Source organism: Mustelus asterias, chromosome 27, assembly GCF_964213995.1.
Source record: "Mustelus asterias chromosome 27, sMusAst1.hap1.1, whole genome shotgun sequence".
NCBI lineage: Eukaryota > Metazoa > Chordata > Chondrichthyes > Carcharhiniformes > Triakidae > Mustelus > Mustelus asterias.
The window spans coordinates 21,230,163-21,256,769 of NC_135827.1; the positions used below are offsets into that span (position 1 = coordinate 21,230,163).

The window sequence follows — 26,607 nt, forward strand, 5'->3', positions numbered from 1 at the left end:
CCTGTGCCATCCTGGGGTCACTCGGCTCTACCACTTCATCAAAGCCCGCAACCTGCCCTACTCGGTGGAGGATGTCAGGTCAGTGACAAGAAGCTGTCGGATTTGCGCGGAATGCAAACCGCACTTTTACCGACCTGACCGGGCACATTTGGTCAAGGCCACTCGCCCCTTCGAGAGGCTGAGTGTGGATTTTAAGGGCCCCCTTCCCTCAACAGACCGGAACGTGTACTTTCTTAACATCATAGACGAGTACTCCCGGTTCCCGTTTGTTGTCCCCTGTGCGGACACGTCGACTGCCACGGTGATCAAGGCATTCCGTGATCTTTTTACCCTGTTCGGGTACCCCAGCTATATACATAGCGACAGGGGCTCGTCGTTCATGAGTAACGACTTGAGGCAATTCCTGCTCTCATACGGGATTGCCTCTAGTAGAACCACGAGTTACAACCCTAGGGGCAATGGACAGGTGGAGAGAGAGAATGCTACAGTCTGGAAGGCTGTCCTATTGGCGCTGAAGTCCAAAGGCCTTCCAGTCTCCCATTGGCAGGAGGTCCTCCCAAATGCACTTCACTCCATTCGCTCCCTCCTGTGTACGGCAACCAATGCTACTCCCCACGAGAGGATGTTCTCATTCCCTCGGAAGTCGTCCTCGGGGATATCTTTACCAGCCTGGTTGACGTACCCAGGACCCGTCCTTCTGCGGCGACATGTAAGGGCCCGCAAGTCCGACCCCTTGGTCGAACCGGTCCACCTCCTCCACGCCAACCCTCAGTATGCCTATGTGGCATATCCTGACGGGCGAGAGGACACAGTCTCGATCCGAGACCTGGCGCCCGCAGGGGACGTAGCAACTCCTGTCGCTCCCATACCCCCAGTCACGAATCCCCTATCTCTTATTTCTCCCCCGGACGTGGCGCGGTCAGCACCGGGACCAGTGCATAACAGTTATACTCCACTGTACAGCTTGCCTGAGACTCGGAGATCGGCGCCATCGCAGAAGGTACCGGGATCCCCTGCACTACCGCTTCATCAGGGTCAACTGGCCCGTGAGTCCTCGAGGGGACAGCCGGACGCAGTTTTGGAGAGAATGCCACCGCAAGCACCTGCTCCGGTGTCACAGCCGGTATTGAGGAGGTCACAACGACGGTGCGGTCCTCCAGACCGTCTGGACTTGTAGATTGTTGATTTTTTTAATGTATATATAGTCTGTTTTCGCACCCCGCCGGCCTTTGTTCTCAAAGGAGGGGTGAATGTGGTGAACCATCGTTGGTTACCACTGTGGGGTTATTCTAATGTTGTTGTTGGGCTCGGGTGTTCACACTGTGGGGTTGTTATAATGTTGTTGTTGGGCTAGGGTGTTTACACTGTGGAATTAATACACCTGTGGTGGTTGCTGTTGTGGCACATTCCAGTTGGGCCCCGCCTCCTGGGAGAGGTATAAGACCCTCTGCTCGGGCGGGACCCCTCCAGTCTGGAATGGTGTACTCGTGTTCAAATAGTTCTATTGTTAGACAATAAAAGCCTTCAATTACAGAAGCCTTGTGTTTTGTGCTCGATTGTCGTGCATCAGAGGTTCACCAGATTGATTCCAGGGATGAAGGGATTGATGTAAAATGATTAGATTAAACAGCTTGGGCTTAGACTTGATGGAGTTTAGAAAGATGAGAGGGGATCTGATTGAGGTGTATAACATTTTAAAAGGGATTGATAAAATAAATGTAGACCAAATGTTTCCTCTTACGGGGAAATCTAGAACACGAGGTCACAGGTATAGGTTGAGAGGTGGTAGATTTAAAACTGAGATGAGAAGGAACTACTTCTTGCAGAGGGTGGGGAATTTGTGGAACTCACTGCCCGATAGCGTGGTGGAGTCTAAATCGTTGAATGATTTCAAGAAGGAGATAGACATATTTTTAATTTAAAAAAAGGGAAAGAGGGATATGGGGAACAGGTGGGGAGGTGGATTTGAGACCAGGGAGAGATCAGCCATGATCTGATTGAATGGTGGAGCAGGCTCGAAGGGCTGAATTTGCCGACTTCAGCTCCTTGTTCCTATGTTCCTGACTTCGATTCCAGCATGTGAATAAATATCAAAGTTCAGCCTTTATGAATTGGATCACTATAAATTTAGTTAGAAAGCTGGATGTACAAATAGATTGCGGTGAATGCAAGTTAAGTTTAGAAAGGAAGTAGAATTAAACATGCCCCTGTGCAGTATTCCGTGATCCAAAGAAGATTGCATAAAAACAGAATTATGCATAATCTTGAGCACAATTCTAATGAACGACAGTTGTTTTCCTGAGAAACCTGAAAATTTCATGACAAATTAAGATAGTAATACTCAATTTAACTAGGTCAGCACATTTTTTGTTTTTTTGTCAAGATACTTATATAATTTTTATATAATTATTTAATCTACAAATAATCAGAGTATGTAAAAAAACATTATTTTTTTTAAAATCTGACTCCTTTTATCTAATACTAGATATACCAGGGGCTGTCCTAGGGGATTTTCACAGTAACATCATTATGATACTAATAAACATTTTAAAAAACTAGCTGTAATACTATGTTCTGCACCCTTTCCTTTCCTTCTCTTCTATGTACTCTATGAACAGTATGCTTTGTCTGTATAGTGTGCAAGAAACAATACTTTTCACTGTATCCCAAAAATGTATGACAATAATAAATCAGCTCCAGTCAAGGTCGCCTCCCCATCTTGCACTACTTACCTAGCCTTGTGGAGAGAGAGGCGGCACGGTGGCACAGTGGTTAGCACTGCTGCCTCACAGCACCAGTTCCATTCCTGGCTTGGGTCACTGTCTAGGCAGAGTTTGCACATTCTCCCCGTGTCTGCGTGGGTTTCCTCCGGGTGCTCCAGCTTCCTCCCACAGTCTGAAACACGTGCTGGTTAGGTGCATTGGCCATGCTAAATTCTCCTTCAGTGTACCCGAACAGGCGCCAGAGGTGTTTTTCACAGGGGAGTTTCACAATAACTTCATTGCAGTGTTAATATAAGCTTACATGTGACGCTAATAAATAAACTTCGTATCCATCCATCCTCCTTCTCCTCTGGTGCCCCGTTGCCATGGTGCGGTCGCTCGGGGTTACTGCAGCCCGGTGACCAAGCGGCGGCGTCCGCGCAGGCGTACTCACCAGCCATCCTCCTCTGGTGCCCGCGTTGCCATGGTGCCCGCGTTGCCATGGTGGCCCGTCGCTATGGTGCCCGCGTTGCCATGGTGTGGTCGCTCGGGGTAACTGCATCCCGATGACCAAGCGGCGGTGGCCGCGCAGGCGCATTCACTGGCCGGGCAGCGGCATTCAAGATGGCGGGCGTGCACTGGGCGTCGTCGATGCTGGGACTTGTCCTCCTCCTGGCTGAGAGTAAGTACCAGCCACCGGGGGCAAACACCATTCCGTAACCCTGCACCTTTAAATCTCATGTCCATATTTACCTGACTTGTGTGAATATATATATATAATCTTTTAAAGTATTATGTGTGTTTTCATTTGATCTAACGGTCCTGGCGAGCGATGCTACACGTTTCTCCTCCTCCGTTAGTTTTTTTGTCCCTCAACAGGTTTTTCTTTCACACCTTGTCTGAAAATAATTGTTCAACTGGAAATGCTTCTTTAGGGGGAAAGCTGTTCCCTCAGAGCAAATGTGGACCAAGAAGCAGTTTCATTCGTTAGGTTTTTAAAATTCTGCTCTGGGACGGAGGGGAAAGTGCTGGAAGTGGAGTCTGTGCATGTTTAGTTTCACTCTTTTTGTTTTTCATAAAAGTTATATTTGTTCCTAATCCGACGGACGCTTATTAATTTTTGGGGGGGGGGGTTGAAACTGAACACCAATTGGACGTCTTTCAACCCGAATGTTGTCTGCTTCAAGTGAGGCATTCCAAATAAGTTAACTTGTTTCCCCTCCAGTGGGTCATTAACTCCTGTTTTCTAAATATTGATACCGTCTCTGCGGGTTTTAATTCCTCACTTGGATGTGTTCAGTCCTCACCAACACGCTCGTCTGCAGTCTCAAGATACATGCCAAATTATTCACTTCTAACCCTTTCTCTCTCTCCTCTTCCACCCGCCCCCCATCCTCAGCACAAAAAACCCCTCTAAATCCGGACACTTATTAAGTAGGCATTAGATTTCACCGGCGAAATGTTTGTTGTAATCCCCCCCCCCCCCCCCAAGCGTTTAATTGTCTCTCCACTCATTCTGGATTGTTTTGGGTTGTGGGACGTGGGCCAGAACCGCATTCCTTTTTAACAACTGGCTGAAGCAAGATGGAAACAGAAGTCTTCAGTCAGAGGGCATCGTGCGGAGCGAGGAACTGGGGAATGTTTCCCGAAGAAAGGTTACGACCCGAAGCGTTAACTGTTTCTTTCTCCACACCACGCTGTCTGACTTGTCCTGCAGCCCGCAACATTTTTTTTAGATCTTGTGCTATGCCGTTATTGAGGATCCCCGGACCTGACTTTTCCCGTGAGTGAATGGACCACTCAAATATACTGCCGCATGGAAGTTTTATGCAGTAACGAAACTAATAAAGTGCGCCTCAGTAAGAATGGAACGCTAAACGGGAGGGAGAAAAATGGCTAAGCTTCACTTGTGAAAACGCGTACAGAGTATTTTGAGGTGGTTGGAGTTTATAGTCCAATTCTAAAATCAACTTAAATATACTGAGGCATTTTTGTGGCTGTGATCAACTGCATTGTCCATTATTTCCAGGAGCAATTATCCACATTTTACAGTAATTTGTCAGTCACATTATGGGTGTAATTACTGGTCCAAATTTGAGTTCTCGTCGGGCAGCAAAGTGTGTATATTGTTCGACTCCTTCCTGTCTTGCTGGAACAGCAGCCTTGCTTAGGAGAGAAACATACAAATGTTTGGTTGCAGACACAGGCATTGACATCTTGCAACCACTCCTTAAATGAAAAGAAGTCTTGTCATCTAAATACTTAAATTGGGCATGCGTAGTTATACAAGATGTATATGCAGTCTGTGTATATCGTAAACCAGACTTTAAACTTATAAAATTCTGACAGGTCAGATTCAGAAAGAATGTTCCAAATGGCTAGTAAGTCCAGAACTAGGGATCATAGTTTGAGGAAGTAAACCTTTTAAAACTGAGGTGAGGAGAAATTTCTTCACCCAGGGAGTGGTGAATAGGTGGAATCCACTACAACAAAGTAGTTGAGGTCAAAACGTTGTAATTTCAAGAAAAAATTACATATAGCTCTTGGGAGTATGGGGGGAAGGGGGAATCAGGATTTTGAATTTAATGATCAGCCGTGATCATGAATGGCATTAATCGAATGGCCTACTCCTAGTTTCTATGTTTCACTAGTTAATATCAAACACACATGGTGTGAGATTACATTATACGGGACATTAGAATACTACACCAGAAAGACAGTCTTCCTTTGACTATTCTGTCATTCTTGATATATTGACTGGTAACCTTGAAGGATAACTTCCTTTGCCCCTCTCATTCACACTCTGAATTCTCCTCTACATTTTGTGTTCTGCTTGAGTGCACTGTATTGTGAACATGACATAATTAATCTTTTCTGTTTGATTTTAATATGTTTCTTAAACTATCCAAGTAGCCCTAAATTTTTAGTGCTTTCTCCCCCCTGATGTGGGAAGAGAGCACTAAACTTGAGAAAAATGAAGGCTAAACTTCTCTACCCAGTTGATAAAGTTCTGCTATTTTCTTCAAGTTTTTGCGTTTTCAATTTACTGTAAATGTAGATATGACTTGCTCCTGAGTTCGATGGGGCTTTTACTTCAAATCTGCATGTCTTTTTAAGTTTTGTACAAAGTTAATTTTACTTTCAGGTGTTGATTTTAATTTTCGATGTTCCTGAGTGTTCCTCTATTCTGCTCCGTGTTCATGGATGTTGCACAATGAATGGAGTATGACAGATTTATGTGAACTAGCACTGTGACTGGGACATGGCCAGCAATTTCTGTCTTTAGGCTCTGCCCTTTGTGGAGTTGTTTACTTGTTATGGTGATTGGTGACATTTTCTGACAGGTACTAACTACATGCATGTCGAATCAAACTAGTATAGTTCCACATCAACAGATCCTGTTTTATTCCCATGACCAGCTTTATAAAAAGGGAGACAGAAAACTTTCGTAGTTGCAGAAAATTAATCTTGCATGCCTTGTGTGATTGTAACTTACGTATTTGCAGAGAACGCAGTGCATTAGTAGCTCAGTTTCCTATTGCCTCCATTTGTGAAACCAGGGTGTAGAGCGACATGCCCATCAGGAATTTATCACATTTTGATTTTGTACATGAGTTGATGGTGGTCCTTATAGATTACGGGTGAAAAGTTGCTGGGCAGTGAGATCACCATCAAGCAGATAGATCGTCCTGCTGTCAGTAGTCTGTCTGCACGTGAGCCCATGCAGTTGCATAACAGAATGCCCCAAATATTGCAGTGATGGTGCGTTTAGTTTTATTTGTGTAAAATATTAAATCTAGTCTTTTGCTCTTGTAAAATATTGCTGGTCATGTTTTTTTAAAATCAGCTGTGCAGTGATCATTGTATAAAAGTTCATTTTATCAGAATCCGTCCTTGGAAAAATTAATATTTGATCCACTGAATGACTTCAATTGTTAATGAACCATATTACCAATGCTAAACTGTCCAGTAGCTAAGAATAACCATCGGATTGAACTTAGTTTGAAATGTTTTATACATTCAAACAAACAACAAAGAATTAAAAGTGGAACATTTCCTGAATCTATTTTGCATCAATATCCATTGTTGTAATTGAAGAAAAGCTGCATATGAGAATATAGATTTAGGCTAAAGTATGGTACTTGTATTATTTATTTTGTGTTTCTGTACCAAAGAGTAAAATGCCCATGCTGAAAACAGTCTCTTTATATTTGCATGTATTGTAATGCTCAGAAGTGTTCATTTAAAGCTGCTTCTGCATTTGCACCCGAGGCAACATGGTACCAAAATTTGAATACTTGGTATTTTGGCGTGATGGGGAGGTGAACCTGGAAGGAACAAAATTGAACATTCACTAACTGTTTGCTGTTTTGATTTAATCATTATGTATATAGAAGTCTTTGTGACTGAAAAGATTCTTTCTTCACAGTGCGGGACGGAGGGAAATTGTGCGCAGCTTCGATATTTTACTGAGGCTAGTTATATAGCTGTTTGAGTTCGTTTTGAACAAGTAGTCTTTGTTCATAGTACAACACACTGATCATGCTGCTAACTCCTCAACAGGCCAGGTTTTGTTTTGATCAATAACAGCTTGTACAAAAGCAAGATACATAGAAATAGAAATAGACGTGTACACCATCCACCTACTTTCCAAATTGAACAATAAAAATTCATTGTGAGGGGGAATCAAACACTACCTCGTTTCATTATACAGATTCCCAGGAAATATAGATCATTAGTTTTGGATGCTAATGCATCTCCAGGTGCGAAACTGTTGCTAGCTGTTTCTAGTCACTTATGTATTATGTTTGACTTTTATCCTATACAATTTAACACCAGCTCATTCTGAGGTATTGCCTAACCAGCTTTCTGAACCTTTTTCATTTCTGTGAAAGGAATGCAAGAACCTTTCTGGTTAGGGAACTAATATTTGGCTTTTTCAAAATTAGGCTTTAGTGAAGGAGGAAATAAGTGTTTTGGTGGAAAAAAAAACAAGCTTCAAGAAAAACTCAGTTTGAGATCATAAGTTACAAGGCTTTAATCATCAAGAGACAAGCTAATGATGGAGCTATCAAAATTAATATTTGGTTCATTAAGCTAAGAAGACATGGACAAGATTGGACTGTAATTGTTGTTTCACAGAGTATTGTGACTTAAATGAAATTGATAGTGTAATCATCAGCAAAACGTTGGATGATCGCTTGAGGTTGTCATTAATAAGGAATGAAGCAGGAGACATGATAGCTCAGAAAATTCTAATAATGAAAAATTTACTTAGTGATTTCTTTGATTGTGATTTCTCAAAAGACTGGTGATTTTTAGAACACGTTTGCTAATGACGCTATTTATTAACTTTGAACAATAGATTAACTCGTAATCGGAACGTGCGCAGTTACAGGAGCATTAACGTGGCTATATGGCTTAATATCAGCTCCTGAGAAGATAATGAAGTAGGGTTACAACTGGGACAAGTTTAGGGAAAATACAACTTGTTTATTTACAGGTTAAAACTACAGAGGCTTGCAGCCTCATGGTTGTAATCGGGTCCCTAGATTATGGGGTACAGAAACTTGCGCTTAGCGATCCCCACCTGCTCCTCGATTGGTTCCTGGATCATGTGATGCCTACTCTGCAGATTGATCCTTAAAGGTACAATCAACAGAATGATGCTATATACAAATGTAACTTCCAATACGGTCCCAAAATGAGGGCTGTAACTGAAAAAGTTTTAGTTATATATCCATGCCTGAAGGCCCAGTTCCAATCATCTGCTCTGCTGCAGTCCAACGCCGGCATCTCCACATCGCAAGTGCATTCAAGCAGCCTCATCTGACAGCAGTCAGCAAAATGACTGCTCTGCAAAATGTCACATGCCCTTGGTTTTTTTTTAATTTTCTGAGTTAGCTTCATAGTAATTGGAGCATGCATTACTTCAGTTTGTGTTTCTGTTGTGTGCTATTATCCTCCAGAGTGATGTGCTTCAAACTGTGCCAGTACGTCTTGTAAGGTGGTAGATATACAATAGTGACATAACTGTCCAACTGAAAAACTATTCCCCTCTGTAGGGAATCGTCTTGTCTGTGCTAACATGAAATACCATTTTGGCAAGTATGAATAACAGCCTGCAACTTTTCAAAGCTTGGAAATTTTGACCTTTTAGTGTTGCCATGACAAGTAAGTATTTTGGTTCAGTTCCAATGCTGGTCATATTGTATTTTCTGTTTGGCATTTGAAATAAATTATGAGCTGGGTCACATTTAATAAACTCCAAATCATATCACTTACTCTTCAGCTATGCACTCAAATAAGACATTTTGCAAATTTGTAGTTTGCTTCCAAAGTAAGATATGTAAGCCAAGCTTTAATAGTGTTGCAAAACAAGTCCCAGTTTAATCAGTGTTTTCTTGACCTTGTTCATATTGCTGAACTGTAGTTCCTTTATTTCACATTTTCCTGACTTGCTTACCCTCCCAAACTTGTAAAAGAAATCAGATTTGGTGAATGTGACGGGACAGGTGGACATTCATTATTTGACCACCTCTGATCAATTTAACTGCAAAAGAATAAATGTTATGCCAGTTTGAAAAACGTAAACTCAAAATAGTAAGTTGCACATCTCTATTGGTAAGTGTGCTTTATTAACACAATAGATTTGCACTAATTTTTCATAATTTTATTAATTTTTATAGATTTAAAAATCTAATTTTTTCATGACTTTATTGAAGCAACTAAGGGAAATGCACAGATTGTAATTGGGAATGGAAATAAGTTGTAACCTAGATGAAATTGGTTCAATCTACTTGAGACATCGAAGCCAAGAATGGTGCTAAGTATGACACTAAGTCATAATGCTGGTGCAGACATAATGGGTTGAATAGCCTCCCCTGTGCCGTAACACTTATGTGATTCTATGAACAGTAAAGAGGCAGTCCATTGAGGATATGAAATGACATAGCATATTTCCAAAATTAAACATTAAAGTGAATCAGTGGGATTGCATCGTATGAATTATGTTTAATTCTTAAAAGCAGGGGACTGATACTGACAATATAGAATAGTTAATCGATAAATATCTTGAACCATTTAAAGCTACTCATTCAGTTTTTTTTTATAACTACATCTGTGATCTGTATACTAAATTACTTTCCATTTCCTAGTGGTATATAGAATGAGAATTGTAAATGGTAAAATTCAAAATGTGTCCATCTTCGTAATGTAAGGAATTGACGTTTACATTGGCACCTAATGTCAAGAATGAAGTGGAGGAATACGCATCATTCAGTAAAAATTGGACCAAGTGCTATTCATTAAAAATAGCATTTTCCTTTTTAAAAATCCCATCTTAATTATACACAAATATCTACAATTTGACTAGATTATCTATTGTTTATCAGAGCTTCAGTGAGACAATGTGTGTATTTCTAGAAACTTGTCTCTTTGAAGTTAAAAGAAAAATCATTTTAGCAGTCAACAGCACAATTTAGTTGGATTGGAAATCCTAGTGCGTTTGGTCCTGTTTGTCACTCAGCACTTTGTACTCCTCAAGATGGAATATTGTAGCCCTGTTTCGGAGGCAATAGAGGAACATCCATCTATTTTGTATGGAATCAATGAAGTCCCAAGCTACATTAAGCAGAGAAATGGCTCAGCCTGATTATTTCATGATGATATCCAGTCTCTACAATGTTGGAAAGATCATGAATGGAAAAAATGTCATTTCTAGTCATTAGTTGAAATGAAAGAGTGACTTTTAATTAGCACTCCAGGGAAAATTTAAGGACCTTAATTTTATTAATAGGTATGAGTTTTATAAAATTGAGGGTAAACAGAATATTTCATGTTATTGAGGACTACTTCCTTGAAGAATTCATTAGAGAAGACTATGTTGACCATGATATCTATTGACCAAGACCAAATTCTAACAGTCATTGTGAGGAAGTCAGTAAATACTAGATAAATTCTGTTGGATTGGAAATCAGCTAACATTCTCAAAGAATGCTTGGCTAATCTTAGATTGATGATTCATTTCATTATTTTAATTTATCAAGAGAAAAGTTCATTCTGTACAATAACCTGCGAAGTGCAGACACTGTGACTTCAGAGATGTTTGATGCTGTAACATCACAAGTGAACTGTAGGAAATCCTATGCCATTTGTTCAATGCCTGAACCTAAGATTGTGCTAATAACTCAGTTTCAGGCGCAAGCTGCTTATCATTTTCTGTCCATGAGTATTAATGGCTGGGAAATAGTGAGCACTGAATTTGTGATGAATACTTCTGCGCTGTCAAACATTAAAAGCAAAATAAGTTTCCATATACCTAGATATTCTGGAAGTAATTGATCAAGTTGCTTATGAAAAGCTGCTAGAGAAGTTGCAATCTGGCAGTGGATAAGAGTGGCTAGTGGAAAGGAAGCTCTGGGTGTTTGTTATTGGAGTGATGGATGGAAGTAAGTCGAGTGCCTAAGGGATTAGTGTTGGAGTTCCATTTCTAATCTGTATAAATGACTGGATTCAGAAGCTTGGTGCTGATTGAATCCTAGCAATGGAAGCGAATGCAGCTACTAAATATTATAAGTAATAATGCTTGGTTTTGCAAGAAAGCTCACATCATTTCTGTTCCAGGATTTTTGTAGGATTGAAGCTGAAGGGAGATGAGCAGGAGAAGAGCCTTTTTCATGTTACCCCCACCCCTAAACACTGGGATTAAACATTATCATTAATGTTAACCTCAACCACAGACCCGATACATTAATTTACTGAGAAGGAAATTCTAATTTCACAATTGGCTTTTTTTTTGTAGCATTGCACAAAGAATGAGGGTGGATTGAGGGACACCAGTAGGCATAGATATGCTTATAGTGCAGTTCACTGACAGCAGTTATTTGTATTGATGCTCGGGTAAGCCAGACAAACCATACATACCTATTAACATATGTAGAAAATTCAACTGGTTTGTTTAGGCATGGATAATGTGGCCGTGAACAAAGTACTTTTAATTCATTTGGCTGCTTTCGTTCTTAATTTTGCCCAACTCAGATTTTCCAGAAACAGTAAACAATATGGTTAAATTTGCAACCTTTTTTTTAGTGAGGGTGGGATCTTATTAGTGAAGTGGCAGAACTAAAGATTGCTACCTTCACCTTTTTCAGGCAGTTGGCGGTGGGAAACAAATAAAATCTTTCTTAAACATCTCTTATCGGTATCACGATTTCCATTTTTAACTTTCTCAGTATCTCCTCCAACGATTTGTTTGGTTACAATTTGACCACATAGTTCACCCTGAAACTAGGGTCTTAAAACTGAGCAGAGGTTGGTATGAATATATCAGGGGCAAGTTGGCTATGATGAATTGGAAAACTACCTTTTTAAAAAAAAAGTGGAATCAGGAGAAGTTATAATGGAGAATAGGGAAATGGTGGGTAAATTAAACAATGATTTTGTGTCTGCCTTCACGGAGGAAGATGTGGAAAATCTAAAAATACCAGAGAACCAAGGGGCAATGAGGAACTGAACGAAATTAGTATTAATAAAGAGTTAGTGCACATTTATTGGATTGATGGTTGATAAATCCGCTGGACCTGATGAGCTATATGCTAGAGTTTTGAAGGAGGTGGCTATGGAGATAGTGGACATTGATACTTCCCAACCCCTTTCCATTTAAGAAATACTCTACCATTCTGTTTTTCTACCAAAGTGAATAACTTTATTCTTATTAATGTACTAGTCCGTCTGCCATTTTCTTACCCATTCACTTAGTTTGCCCAAGTCCTCTTGAAACCTCTTTGCATCCTCCTCATAATTTGCATTCCTACCTAGTTTTGTGTTGTCAGCAAATTTGGAACTATTACACTTGGTCCCCACATCCAAGACAGTTGTGGCTCCAGCACTGATCCTTGTGGTACTCACGGAATCTCAGGATTTAATCACAGAATTGTTATGGCGCAGAAGGAGGCTATTTGTCCATCATGTCGGCACTGGCTCAAATCAGCATTATGACTTAGTGCCATTCTCCTGCCTTTTCCCTCTACGCTCCTTGCACGTTGTTTCCATTCAAATAATCAGCTAATGCCCTCTTGAATGCCTCAATTGAACCTGCCTCCACAACACTTCCAGGCTGTACGTTCCAGACCCGAAATACCTACCAGTGACAGCCGTCTGTCCTGAGAACAACTCATTTATTCTTGTGTTTCGTCCATTAGCTAATTCTCAATTCATATTGGTATATAACCCCCAATCCCATTGTTTACTAACCACCTGTGTGGCACCTGATCAAAAGCCTTCTGAAAATCCAAATATACCTCATCCACTGGTTTGCCTTTTTCTGCTACAAGTAACAACCTAAAAAAACTTCACCGCAGGTTTATCAATGATTTTCACAGGAATGCAAAAAGTAAAGCCAGCCCCATCATTCAATACGATCATGGCTGATCTATACTGGCCCATACCCTCTATTTCCTAATCAATGTTTATCCACCTCCACTTAAAATACTTCTAATGATCCAGCCTCCACCACCCTTTGGGGCAGAGAATTCCGGAGATTCACCATTCTCTGAGAGAAGAAATTTCTATGCACCTCAGTTTTAAATGACCGGCCTTTTTTATTGAAGCTATGTCCCCTTGTTCGAGACTCTCCCACTAGTGAAAACATCTCTCCATCTACCCTGCCAAGCCCCCTCAGAATCTTGTACTGACATTGGTTATGGAGCTGTGGCATTCACCCTCAAACTGTATCTGGAATTCTATCCTATTCTGGTCACAATGCCCTAGGGGATCCTTAACCACAAGATCCCTTATTAATCTTTCTTCATTACACAAAACCATATCTAAAATAGTCCCTTCCTGGGTAGATACACAATGTACTGCTCTAAAAAGCAATCCCTAATGCATTCCATAAATTCTCCTATGCTACCCTTATCAGTTTTGTTTATCCAATCAGTATGTAGATTAAAATCTCCCATGATAATTGCAGTTCCCTTCAAATATGCCCTTGATATTTCCCCACTTATGCTCTAACTTCTTGTGAGGTCACACTTTTTTTTTGGGGGGGTGGTTTATAGATTGCTCCCACCCTTGTCTTCCTTCCCCTGCTATTCACGATTTCAACCCAAACCGATTCTACATCACTATCCACTGTCTTTATTATCACAACTCAGCACTGCTCTGAAACCTTCCTTGATTAGCAATGCTGCTTTCCCCTTTGACCTGCTCTTTTGGAACATTATAACCTGGAATGTTGAGCACCCAGTCCAGATCACCCTGCAACCATGTTTCTGTAATAGCTAATGCATCATATTCCTATGTTGCAATCTGTGCTATCAACTCACTTACCTTGTTGCAAGTGCTTCATACATTCAGATAAAGGACATTTAGCTTTGATTTTTTCTTGCAGTTGTTTATAACTCTGGATTTGTTTTGTGTTGCATATTTTTGTTTACGTTTCCTGCCCAGGCCTGTTCTTTAATTTAGTGTTTAACTCTTCAGCATGCCTACACAGAACCTCCTTTCTTGTTCTACCTATGTCGTTGGTGCCTATGTGGACCACGACCACTGGATCCTTCCCCTCGCACTGGAGGTTCTTCACCCTAGAGCAGATGTCCCAAGCCCTGGTACTGGGCAGGCAACACAGCCTTCGAGACTCTCGATCCTGGCTACAGAGAACAGTGTCTATTCCTCTGACTATGCTATCTCCAACTATGATTACATTTGTATTTTCTCCCCCAACTTGAATGGCTCTCTGAACCACGGTGCTGTGGACGGTTTGCTCATTCTTCCTACGGTCTCCTTTCTCATCCACGCAATGAACAAAAATCTCCTACCTACTGGATAAGGACTAAGGACCCCCCCCCCTCTGGTGTTGCAGCGTCCTAAGCTCAGACTCCAGCTCATCAACTCTGAGCTGCAGTTCCTCGAGAAACCAACACTTACTACTGATGTGTTCATTAGGAATCACACAAGGGTCCACCACTCCCATGTCATTCCCACATCATTTACAAACCCTTGTCGATCTGCCCAATCATATTATTTTCCAAGTGTCTAGTTACCTCGCAGATTTCTTTTTAAAGTTCTAACATCTTCCCTACAACTAGCACCAAGCTAACTCCATGTAGTTGTTTTCTCTCTTCCTCTCCTCTTAAAAGTGGGGTCACGTTGGCTACTTTCCAATCTGCAGGAACCTTTCCAGAATATATAGACATTTGAAAATCACCACTATCAAGTGAACATACCCACTTGTGATAGGGAAAGCTTCTTGAAGCAGCTCAAGTTGTTTGAATCTAAGACACTACCCTGAGGATCTCTTGCAGCAATGTCCTGGAGTTGAGGCGATTTGCCTTCAACAGCCAAAGCCATCTTCCAATGTGCTAGTTATGACTCTAACCAGTGAACGGCCACTGGGTCCCACTGATTTCAGTTTTGCCAGAGTTCCTTGACATTTGGTCAAATGCTGCCTTGTTGTTGAGGGCAATCGCAGATTTCTTTCTCATTTGTATTTTAACTGTTATGGGTACTGAAGTAGAATGCACAACTCAGAATTTTTCGTGCATTGTTGGATTCTTAATTTTAGAGATATTTGGTTATCATAAGTTTTGAAAAAAATATAATTGGAAATTGCAGTTAATTTTAAATCCTGAGATCAATAATACATCTTGAACAATATGTCTTGACTAATTATTTGAATTTTAGAAGTCAAACTCTTTTAACCTTAATGTATGCATTTTATTGTCTTATTAAGCTTTACAGTGACATTTTAGGATGAGTGTCATTCTTTGAATAATTGAAGGGTCAAACGATTTAATTTGTTTCAGTGCCAGTGCAATACAGTTACTTAGGACATAATGCTTGGCTGATTGAAGGAACGTGCTATTTGATTCAGTTTTGTAATAGGCAGAGTACAGACCGTACTCAGCCAGCCCATGCTTGCAAAAACTGAAACCTAATATCTTACTGTTGGATGGATTCCACGATTGGGCAGCATTTGTTGAACAAGCCTGAGTGTGTTAATAGCGACACTAACAAACATTAAGATAATCAGTCAAGCTTGCAATGTGGCTCATTTCCGTTTGCTATAGGAGTGGCATATGTTCTCTGCAAACAAAGGAAATGTGTTGAAACCTTGCATCTTTAATTGTATTATTCTGGAGCTTGGAAGCCCTGTTGCTTTTTCCATGGCAGCGCCTTGGTCAACTGGAATTAACTTGCCAATCGACCTTTTTTTCCTATAGTATAAATTGTTGTTGCTCATTTAAAATTTGACATTTTTACATTTGTTCTGATCAGTGCAAGATGAAAAGCTTTGGCAACATGTCTCTCTTTTCAGCAGTGTTTAAGAATTTGTTTTGCTACTGTTTCCATTGTGCTCATTTAGCATTGTGGTAGGCTGAATTAGCATTGTGGTAGGCTGAAGTCAGCAGATTGAATAGGCATGACTGTCCATGCATAATGTTGCTGTCTTGGTTTCACTGTAACTTTGGCTGCCGATTTATTCCTCTGTCTGACTTTTTTGTTATGAATGGATTATGCGATTAAGCTTTGATCCTCTTACTCTTCCCTTGATTAGTAATTTCTCCAATCATCACAACTACAACAAAGTGAGACCAGCTTTTTTCATAGCCACCCTATCTATTGTGACATGTTAAAGGATCAAACAAAGTTTTGTGTCTTCATCCTGGTACAACCAGTTGCATTGTTCTGCATTTCTAACACTATATAAGCATGATGGACATGAAATATGATTCTCTTTAGTTTTAGAAGTTTTAATTTGAAAGGTACCTTCAAACCTTGTCACCAACAGAAACATTGTCAAGGGCACAAGTAACATACATTGACCATTCAAGAGCTAATGGGGACCAAGTTGAACCAAATGGCACCCATTTATTGTGGCCACAAGGCTCTAAATGCAGGCCGAGATGGATGTGCAGAACACCACCTTGGTGAGCAACCACCGGCAACATGCAGAGCGGCAAGATTTATGCTTGGGAGGAGTGTGTGGTGTTGATGTGAAGTCACCACTGCCATTTTCAAGTCCTGACTGCAGCCAAATTGCTATCTTAACCTGGCACAGCTGAACACAGCATAAATGGTGTGAAGGATTGCCCCCACCATGCAATTTAAAAGGATCATAAAGTACTTGTTGGATTATTTCTTCTGACTGATGGTGCAAATTGGATCTGTTTTTGGAGGTTCCCTAAACTCTGAAGTTTGAACATTCTACAGGGGATTCGGCTGGTCTTGCAGCGCGTTTATCATAAAATACTGTTGATTGCAAAGAAGTTGATTGCAGACACGGGGAACTGAACCTGACCAAGGAAAAAAAGAGCAATGAAATACATGACAATCTGTTAGAAAGAGGAAGAAAAGGAAACGTGCAAGAGAGAGGGCAAGTACCGCATGAGTGAGCTCTGGCTGGAAGTGTTTATATGATCATGTTATTCATGAACAGCACCAATCCCCCCAACCGCACCTTCTCATTCACCAAGTGTCCCATTCCCTGCATATTTAAATCCAGTTCTATAAATTCACTTATGCATACACGACTGAACTAATTATGCTTGTGCAGTTCCTTGATGCCTGGTGCCCTTTCCTGGTGCTTTTATGAGATGATTCCCCAGGATATGGAAGGCTGCTAACACTCCATTGGAAAGACAGCTGGTAGTTTTTAAGGACAATATTGAGCAGCTCTGGTCCAAGAAGTCCAAAATTCATATTGCATCATGTTAGTCTGAGTTCAGTCTGGGCTGACTGGCTGATAGACAAAAGCAAGAGCCTATGTGGAATGGCAAGGATGGGAAAAGGACTTGTCCCTTCCGAGAGATTACAGCAAGTTGTTGTTCTGTGGAGCCACTGAGACTTTCAGCAACACTGGGGATATATTAGAAAACTGCATGCTCTAGAAGCTGCTGGAGAAGTGGTCTGTTGTGCCAAGATGACAGCCTCCCCCTACCTCCTAAACTTCCATTTGTAGTCTTATAATGCAGCTCTGTTGAAGTTGTTTGAGCTGCAATGGAAACTGTGAGTTTGACCATCAAATGTTATTATGGGAGGGTTCCGCCGATTTGCTGATGGAGGTGCCCACCTATTCACGTATCAAACTTCGGGTTTCAAGATCTGCGTGAAGCCCTGTGGCAAATATTCAATGCTCCTTGACGTTGTGTGAAGACTTTCCAGTTCTGCAAACGTTTTGTTGTCATCCAGTTGCCCCCTGCAGCCTGTCCTCATCTGACTCCTGTCCACTAGATCCAGTATGAGATCATCCCTACCGTCAATCCAAATCTTGCACTCACTGTTCTCTTCCCTACCCTCACCTTTACTCCTGTGTACCTGTGTCTGATGTCTCGCTACGTGTAAATTCCTCCTATAATCGTAATCCATTTAGTATGTACAATATCAGTATGTGAGCTAATGATTGCAAGTGTAGCATTGAGTGCTATTTCTTCACCTTCACTGTCGTCTGATGAAGGTTCCAGCTTGGTTATCTGAAATGAAAAAGGGACATAGGTTGGGCTTTGATCAAGAGGTGGTATGGGGGTGGAATTGGAAGAAATTATTGGATGAAGGAGAGATGGAGAAAGGACGATTAAATAAGGAGAGATTCTTGCCATTGATCATTTCGGTGAGCATGGCCTCTTTGACCCAGAGTTCTTAAGTATGTTCCCACAAAGAAATAGGGTGGGACTGTAAATTGAGACCTCATTGATGTCAAAGATCACAGTAGGATAAGACAAAAGAGAGCTTGTCAAATGCTCAATGCTGCAGAAAACCTTGCGTGTTAAAAGTGAAATTAAAAAGGAAATTAGGAAAGAAATGAGTCAGTATCAAAAAATCAAAGGAAACTCGAAGTGTTTTGCTAAGAGTAAGATAAGGAAAGAGTTGGGTCTGTTATGTGTGCGTGTAGGCAAAAGACATTGGCATGGTTCTTAAAGAATATTTTGCAGCTCGTTACAAAAGAGAGGGACTAAGTAGGCATTGTAGTTAAGACAAAGGAATGTGAATTATTGGATGGGATAAACATAGTGAGGAAGGAAATATCAAGATGTTTAGCATCCTTGATTAAATCTATCCCAGACTCCCAGGAGAAGAAATAGTAAAACTTTGGCCATCATTTTCCAATCCCCTCTGGCTACAGGCGTGGTGTTTAAGGAATTGTGGTGAAATCATTGTTTAAAAGAGGGGAAGAGAGAACCTGAGTAATTACAGCCTGAATGGTCTAAACTCTCTGGATTTGGAGACAGAATAAATGGCCATTTAGAAAGATACAGATTATTCAGCGTGGCTTTGTTAACAGAAGGTTGTGTCTGACTTTATCTCAAGAAATAAATAAAGGGAGGGCCAGTGAGGGTTTGTGTTTCATGTAGTTTGTGGATTTTAGGCTTTTGACAAAGTCCCACAATCAACTGGTCAGAAAATGAAAAACTCATAGGTTCCAAGGGAAAGTGGCAACTATGATCCAAAATTGGCTCAATAACATGAAGCAAAGGTCGACAAGTGTTTTTTGTGACTAGGAAGCTATTTCCAGTGGGATTCTGTAGGGTTCTCCTGGGTCCCTTGCACTTCATGTTATATAATTGATGATTTAGACTTAAATGTAGGGGAATTAATTGAGAAGTTTGTAGATTATATGAAAATCGGTTATGTGATAGTGTGGAAGAAAACTGTAGACTGCAAGAAGATATCAATTAAACGATTAGGCGGGCAGAAAATTGGCAAATGGAATTTAATCTGAAGGGGGGAGGTAATACAAATGGGCTAGACAAAAGGCAAGATGTCACAGTAGCTGGTCAGTTCCTGAGAAATAGAGAAACATTGAGACTTAGGAGTGCATATCCACAGATCCCTTGAGATAGCAGGTCAACTGAAAAAGGAGTATAAGAACTGGGCGATTATGTTGGAACTGTATCAAATACAAGTGCTGCATACATTGCAGGAAGGGTGTCATTGCACTAGAGAGTTCAAAGGAGATTTATGACGATATTGCAAGGAATGGAAAATGTTAGCTCAGGAAAGAGCACTCGGGTTGTTTTCTTTGGCACAGAAAAGGCTGAGGGGGATTTAATTGAGATAGATAAAATTGAACAGATAGGATGGACCTATTTCTGTTAGGATAGAGGTCAATAACCAGGGACGTAGATTTAAAGTAATTGGTAAAAGAATTTGAAGAATTCTTACAACAGTCCTCCGGATGAGATATACCATTTGAATTGAAGAGTTGAATACTAATTGACATTATTGGTAGATGGGTGATGGTGTCATGAATTAAACAATGGATGACACTAGTGCTGCACTTGGAGTATGCCAGTGTGTTAAATCATTAAACTTTCTCCTGTCCTACATCCATGTTCCTGAAGCTATACTTCTGCATTTCTTCCCACTATCTGATGATAAAATGGCTTGCGGGCCTCCTGCCCCAATGTGGATGCAGAATATCCTACTTTCTTTCTACATTTGCAATACAGCTTCCAGAGCATTGTCAGAAAACCCTGGTGCTGCTGCTCTCACAGGTTGAGCCATTTTGGCAAAATTCTTAATCTACTTCCTGACCCCTTCCAGCAGCTGCAATGTACCTCCTTTTAAGGGGTGTAAGATCCCTTCAAGTACTTTGGTCACACACTGGTGGAGGCTGACTTTTTATGTTCTAGGTAAAATGGTGAATTTTGTATCCTGTTGCTGTGTTAAATTCTCATACTTCCAATACAGAAGAAAGGCCGTGTTTATGACCTATGCCAGTAGCAAATTTGACAGCGGGAATAAGCCAAAATGGAGAGATTGCTTCAGGAAACAGCTGGTAATATTTGTAGTAATGGTTTCTGTCTGTTCAACAGAATTGCAGACAGCAGGATAGTTGAAGAACAAGAACTGCAGAATTGTCCTTTAGTTGACCTGCTTATCCTATGTTTCCTTGCACAGTACTAGCAGCTGTCTATGTGAAAATGCTATCGGCTAATATGCTTTACCATGTTTAAAAGTGACTTTTGTAAAAACTGCTCAATGGTTAAAGCCACAATTTCTGAACATTCTTAACTACATATTGATTTTGTGAACCATGACCATTTCACATCTTTCTTTGATTTCTCTTTGCTAAGTGGAGCTAAACTTTGATTCAATATTAATTTTACTGTTCCAGCTCCACCCAGTTGCATAGTGTTCAATATAGTTAAGATATAATTGTATAAAATATCCCAAAGTACCTTTGTGCAGGCTTTGCTTTCAATACCAGTTCTGTTGCATTTGAATGGAGAAAGCAATCTTTAAAATATTACACGTTCCCATAATCCACAACTTCTGAAGCAAAACAATGACATTTATTAGATTTATCAATCAATCATGTATCATGGTTCTAAGAATTATCTTAAATTTGTATGTTCCATTGAAGCTGTACAAACAAACATTCCAAAAGTTGAGGCCTGCAAAAAAAAAGGTTACTGACAGTCCTGAATAACTTTGATCAGTGTACATACTGCCACTTGAAACCATGGACAAAATCCATTTGCAGGCTGCACGGTGGCACAGTGGTTAGCACTGCTGCCTGACAGTGCCAGGGACCCCTGATTCCCGGCTTGGGTCACTGTCTGTGAGAATCTTCACGTTCTCCCCGTGTCTACGTGGGTTTCCATCGGGTGCTCCGGTTTCCTCCCATAGACTGAAAGACATGCTGGTTAGGTGCGTTGACCATGCTACATTCTCCCACAGTGTACCCGAACAAGCACCAAAGTGTGACGACTAGGGGATTTTCACAGTAACCTCATTGCAGTCTTAATGTAAGCCTACTTGTGACACTAATAAATAAACTAAACTAAACTGTAATGTTGAACAAGTGAGTTACAATAGGTTGGCATGGAGGGTATGAGGGGTTATGGGAAGTTTGTGGGGAGTTGTAGTGTAATGGAGAGCTTTTTACTCAGCATGCTGAACAGAAGAGAAACCCATCTTTTTGTGGAAGTGAATGCTTTCACACCCTTGCATGCGGATGATGGGGGGGTTTTCACTACCACGATGGATACTGGATAAAGTGATCTTCATTATCCAGAGCTGGAAACTACTGGCTGGGGGAACAGGAGGTGGGAATTGGCATTGAAATCGCAGGAGAGTGACCTGAAACTGCAGAGGTTCAGGATTTGGGGGTGGCCACAAAGACTGAAATGGGACCATGAAGGAAGAGATGAACAGAATTGGGCACAACGACAGGTGAGGGCAAAAGGAAGGAAAGCTTCCAGAGATGCTTAATCCTGGAATGTTTGGCTCATCATGTTTACTGTACATATAATCCTGTTGAAAATTAGGCCAAGAATTTCTGAACTTGTTTTGCTATATTCTTCGTACTTCTAAAGATAATTTAAATAGGACTCAATAGCGTAATGTCCCAGAAACACTTCTGCAGCTCAATGCAAAATAATTATGTCTAGTTCATCAAGCATTGCCATTTGGGCTATTCCCCCAGTTTTCTCTCTCTGCTAACAACACAGGCAGTTTACACGAGCAGACTCTTTTAAATTAATTCAAGGGATATTGGCTTCATTGGCTTGGCCAGCATTTATTGCCCATTCCTAATTGCCCTTGAATAAGTGAGCTGCCTTCTTGAACTGCTGCACTCCATATGTTGTAAGTATATCCACAGCGTTGTTAAGACCATAAGACGTAGGAGCAGAATTAGGCTACTCGGCCCATCGAGTCTGCTCTGCCAGTCAATCATGGCTGATATTTTTTTCATCCCCATTCTCCTGCCTTTTCCCCATAACCCCTGATCCCCTTATTAATCAAGAACTTATCTATCTCTGCCTTAAAGACACTCAATGACCTGGCCTCCACAGCCTTCTGCGCCAAAGAGTTCTACAGATTCACCATTCTCTGGCTGAAGAAATTCCTCCTCCTCTCTGTTTTAAAGGATCATCCCTTTAGCCTGAGGTTGTGCCCTCTGGTTCTAGTTTTTCCTACTAGTGGAAACATCCTCTCCACGTCCACTATAAGATCCCCCCATATCCTTCTAAACTCCAATGAGTATAGACCCAGAGTCCTCAACCGTTCCTCATACGACAAGTTCTTCATTCCAGGGATCATTCTTGTGAACCTCCTCTGGACCCTTCCTTAGATATGGGGTCCAAAACTGCTCTCGATACTCCAAATGGGGTCTGATCAGAGCCTTATACAGCCTCAGAAGTACATCCCTGCTCTTGTATTCTAGCCCTCTTGACATGAATGCTAACATTGCATTTGCCTTCCTAACTGCCGACTGAACCTGCACGTTAACCTTAAGAGGAGGAGGTTCCAGGAATTTGACCCAGCAACAGTGAAGGAACAGCAATATAACACAGGATAGTGAGTGACTTGGAGGAGAACTTCCAGGTGGTGATTTTCTTATGTAACTGCTGCCCTTTACCTTCTGCATGACAGTGGTTGTAAGTTTGGAAGGTCTTCAGCCATTTCATTGTGACCTTCCCTTCATCATCAAGTCAGAATGGAAATGTTTGCTGATGATTGCAGTTTTCTGCACTATTCAAGGCTTCTTGGATACTGAAGCAGTCAGTCTCCATATTCAACAAGATCTGGACAATATGCCAGCTTGGGCTAAGTGGCAAGTAACATTTGCACCAGGCAATTGCCACTTTCAACGAGAGAATTTCACCAGCTGCCCTTGACACTCAGTGGCATTATCATTGCTGAACCCACCACTGTCAACATCCTGAGAGTTACTGTTGATGTTAAACTGAACTGGACTAGCCATATAAACACTGGCTACGAGAGCAGGTCAGAGGCTGGGAATTTTGCAGCGATTAACTCACCTCCCGACTTCCCAAAGCCTATCCACCATCTACACTGTGGAGATGCTGGCGTTGGACTGGGGTAAGCACAGTAAGAAGTCTCTCAACACCAGGTTAAAGTCCAACAGGTTTATTTAGCAGCACAAGCTTTCGGAGCGCTGCTCCTTCATCAGGTGAGTGAGGACTTGTGTTCACAAACGGGGCATATACAGACACAAACTCAATTTACAAGATAATGTTTGGAATGCGAGTCTTTACAGGTAATCAAGTCTTAAAGGTACAGACAATCTGAGTAGAGAGAGGGCCATGCACAAGTTAAAGAGGTGTGCATTGCCTCCAGCCAGGTCAGTCAGTGAGACATGGCAAGCCCCACGTGTAACCCCCATGACTTGCCTGGGCTTGCAAAGTCTCACTGACTGACCTGGCTGGAGGCAATGCACACCTCTTTAACTTGTGCATGGCCCTCTCTCTACTCAGATTGTCTGTACCTTTAAGACTTGATTACTTGTAAAGACTCGCATTCCAAACATTATCTTGTAAATTGAGTGTGTGTCTGTATATGCCCTGTTTGTGAACACAAGTCCTCACCCACCTGATGAAGGAGCAGCGCTCCAAAAGCTTGTGCTGCCAAATAAACCTGTTGGACTTTAACCTGGTGTTGAGACACTTTTTACTGTCACCATCTACAAGGCAGGAGTGTGATGAAGTATTCACCACTTATCTGTGTGAGTGCAGTTCGAATAACACTCTGCTTGACATCATCCGGGACAAAGCAGCCTGCTTCAATATTCACTCCCTTCACTATCATTGCATAGTGGAAATGGTGTATGCTATCTACAAGATGCACTGCAGCAACTATCACAGGGTCAAAATCCGGCAACTTTCTCCCTAACAACACTTTCAGAGTTCCTGTAACACATTGACTGCTGTGGTTTAGGAAGGCAACTGACCACGACCTCCGCAAGGGCCATTGAGGATTGGCAATAAACGCTTGTCGAGCGGCAATAAACGCTTGTCGAGCCTGCATCGCATGAATTAATAATGAAAAAGAAATGCTTTTCTGATGTGCAAGTGGCAACATTGTGTTTGTCGTTAAAGGGAAAATAATGGGTCACAAGACCAACAATTACCTTTTGTGTTCAGCTTCATGCCCTGCCTCCCTCTGCTCTGACCACATGGTTTGTTACTGTGGAAAATGGAATTGTGTTATCTGTAAAGTAGAATGTTGAGTGGTGCTTTACCATGCAGTTATCTGTTGTGTCTGACAAATAAATTCTTCATGACTTATTAATGATGAAAACATTTAATTCCTGAGGCAATGTTTCTCTTTCAGCACAAAACCAAAATGTAAACTGAATACCCATTTGAATGAATTCCAAAAATAAGTTTTACTCAATGTACTTTAAAATCCAGTTTTAACTTCAGAGGAACAGCCTTTAATCTGCTAAAATATAAAGCAGGTAATTTTGCATACGTGTTGGTGTGAAGCTTGCTAAAGTTTTCATCTTTATCTTGAGAACCCTATATACTTTTGCTCAATACTGTATAATTGTGTGACTATTGACATCTTCAAGCAAACAAGTGTAATTGATAAAACAAGTATTACACAATGCGCTTAAGTTTGAGTAGTTTGTGTAGAAACATGCAGGCCAATGATCCGCTATCGGTGTTGAATGTTACTTAGGTGTGAATGGCAGAGCAATGTCAGTCGAGGGCACATGCAAGATTAAATGCAGAAATCCAAAAGTTTGTGTCTGGGATGTCCTACTCGGCAGCATCTTGCTTTGTGGCTCACCATAAAAAAGTGCATTTGAACGGTGTGAAGTTGCTGTACTTGCATGGTAGATGTGAACTAAACTCACCACAAAGTTCGTTCTTAATCATTTCAGTTCAATTATGCTTGTAGTACTGTGAGAAGTGTTAATTGCACAAGTTTATCTGACACCTGAAAATTAACTCTTAGAAATGTGGAGTCTTCATTCCTTCAGGTTTTATGAGTTACTTTAAAAAGGTAAACTATTTTTTAGGCTTCTAACTTTTTTCATTCAATCCAATATTTCCGTACTTCATTCACCATGGGTTCGTCCAACCTGTTTTACTTTTCCTTAGCCCTGTTGGGATAATCAGGAGTTAAACTTTATACTCGAGTAAGATGTTTTGTAAAGAGCAGTCAGTTGATTTATTTTACATGTCAATGAGTGAAACATTTATGATGAATTTTGACCGTGATAAATTTCCTGATAACCAACATATAGAGCTATCCCTGTTTTTAAAAAAAACTTTGACTACTCGTGGGTTCTCGCCCTCTCTCTGGCTGTCATCAATTCCTTTCAGCTGTTGGTCAGCTTTTTCCAGCTAGCTAAAATTTCAAAAACTCGACTTCTGAACCTTCCCCATCTCTGTTGGGAATTAACCTGTCAAACTGCCAATTAAAGCAGCTCCCATTGTCCTGGTTGAGAGCTTCCATAGCAGCACCTTTCTATTAAGCTCATGTGAATGAACTGATTCCAACTGATTGCACTGAGTTCTTCTTTGGAATGCGCTCACAAAACTTACTGACTTAAATTTATTGCATGTTAGAAATGGCCTGAATAGATGCTCCCAACTAATTTTTATTTTCACCAAAATATATACTGCAATATCTTATTTGAGCACAATATGCTGAAAGGTTTCTCCTTCTGCTGCATGCTTTTATCCCCTGTAATCATTTTGCTCTGCTTCTTTGTGCTTTGCTGTATATGTAGACAATGGAAAACATGCCAGGAAAATTGTTATTTTTAAACTAGTTTATTGCCCATGACGTTGCTCGGGGTAGTCTGGGAGTGCAGCTGTGATGTTTAATGTTGTCTCAAGTCAGTGACAAGGATGTAGGGCTCAGAATTTTAAGCTTAACACTGTTGTACCTTTTTAGAAAATAGGGGATTGCTTATTAAATAATACCAGGGATGTACAGATTTGTGGTGGCACCTATTTTAAAATTCCCTTTGATTGGATTTACGATTGGTAAGCTTTAGTAGAAAACAACATTTCGTACAGTCATAAAATCAGTATGTATCGTGGGAATTTTGAAAGATAGCAAAATTCATAGACAACAACACATTACAAGTGTCTATTTGTAGACTGCATTTTTGTCTAATTAGACTCTGCAGAAGTTG

At 40.9% G+C, this 26,607-nt stretch overlaps 1 protein-coding gene across 3 annotated transcripts in view; it reads left to right on the plus strand.

Annotated features, from left to right (window-relative positions):
• Nucleotides 1-3,314: 3,314 nt before the first annotated feature.
• jam3b (junctional adhesion molecule 3b) overlaps nucleotides 3,315-26,607 on the plus strand; it is a 52,148-nt gene continuing 28,855 nt past the window's right edge. The window contains exons 1-2 of one of the 3 annotated variants that reach the window (XM_078198881.1): nucleotides 3,331-3,384; nucleotides 16,917-17,094. In XM_078198881.1, coding sequence (XP_078055007.1) covers nucleotides 17,091-17,094 — 4 coding nt within the window. In that variant the 5' untranslated portion in view covers nucleotides 3,331-3,384; nucleotides 16,917-17,090. Of the gene's footprint in view, nucleotides 3,385-16,600; nucleotides 17,095-26,607 lie in introns of those variants that run through there. The other 2 variants (XM_078198880.1, XM_078198882.1) reach the window with 2 other exon arrangements.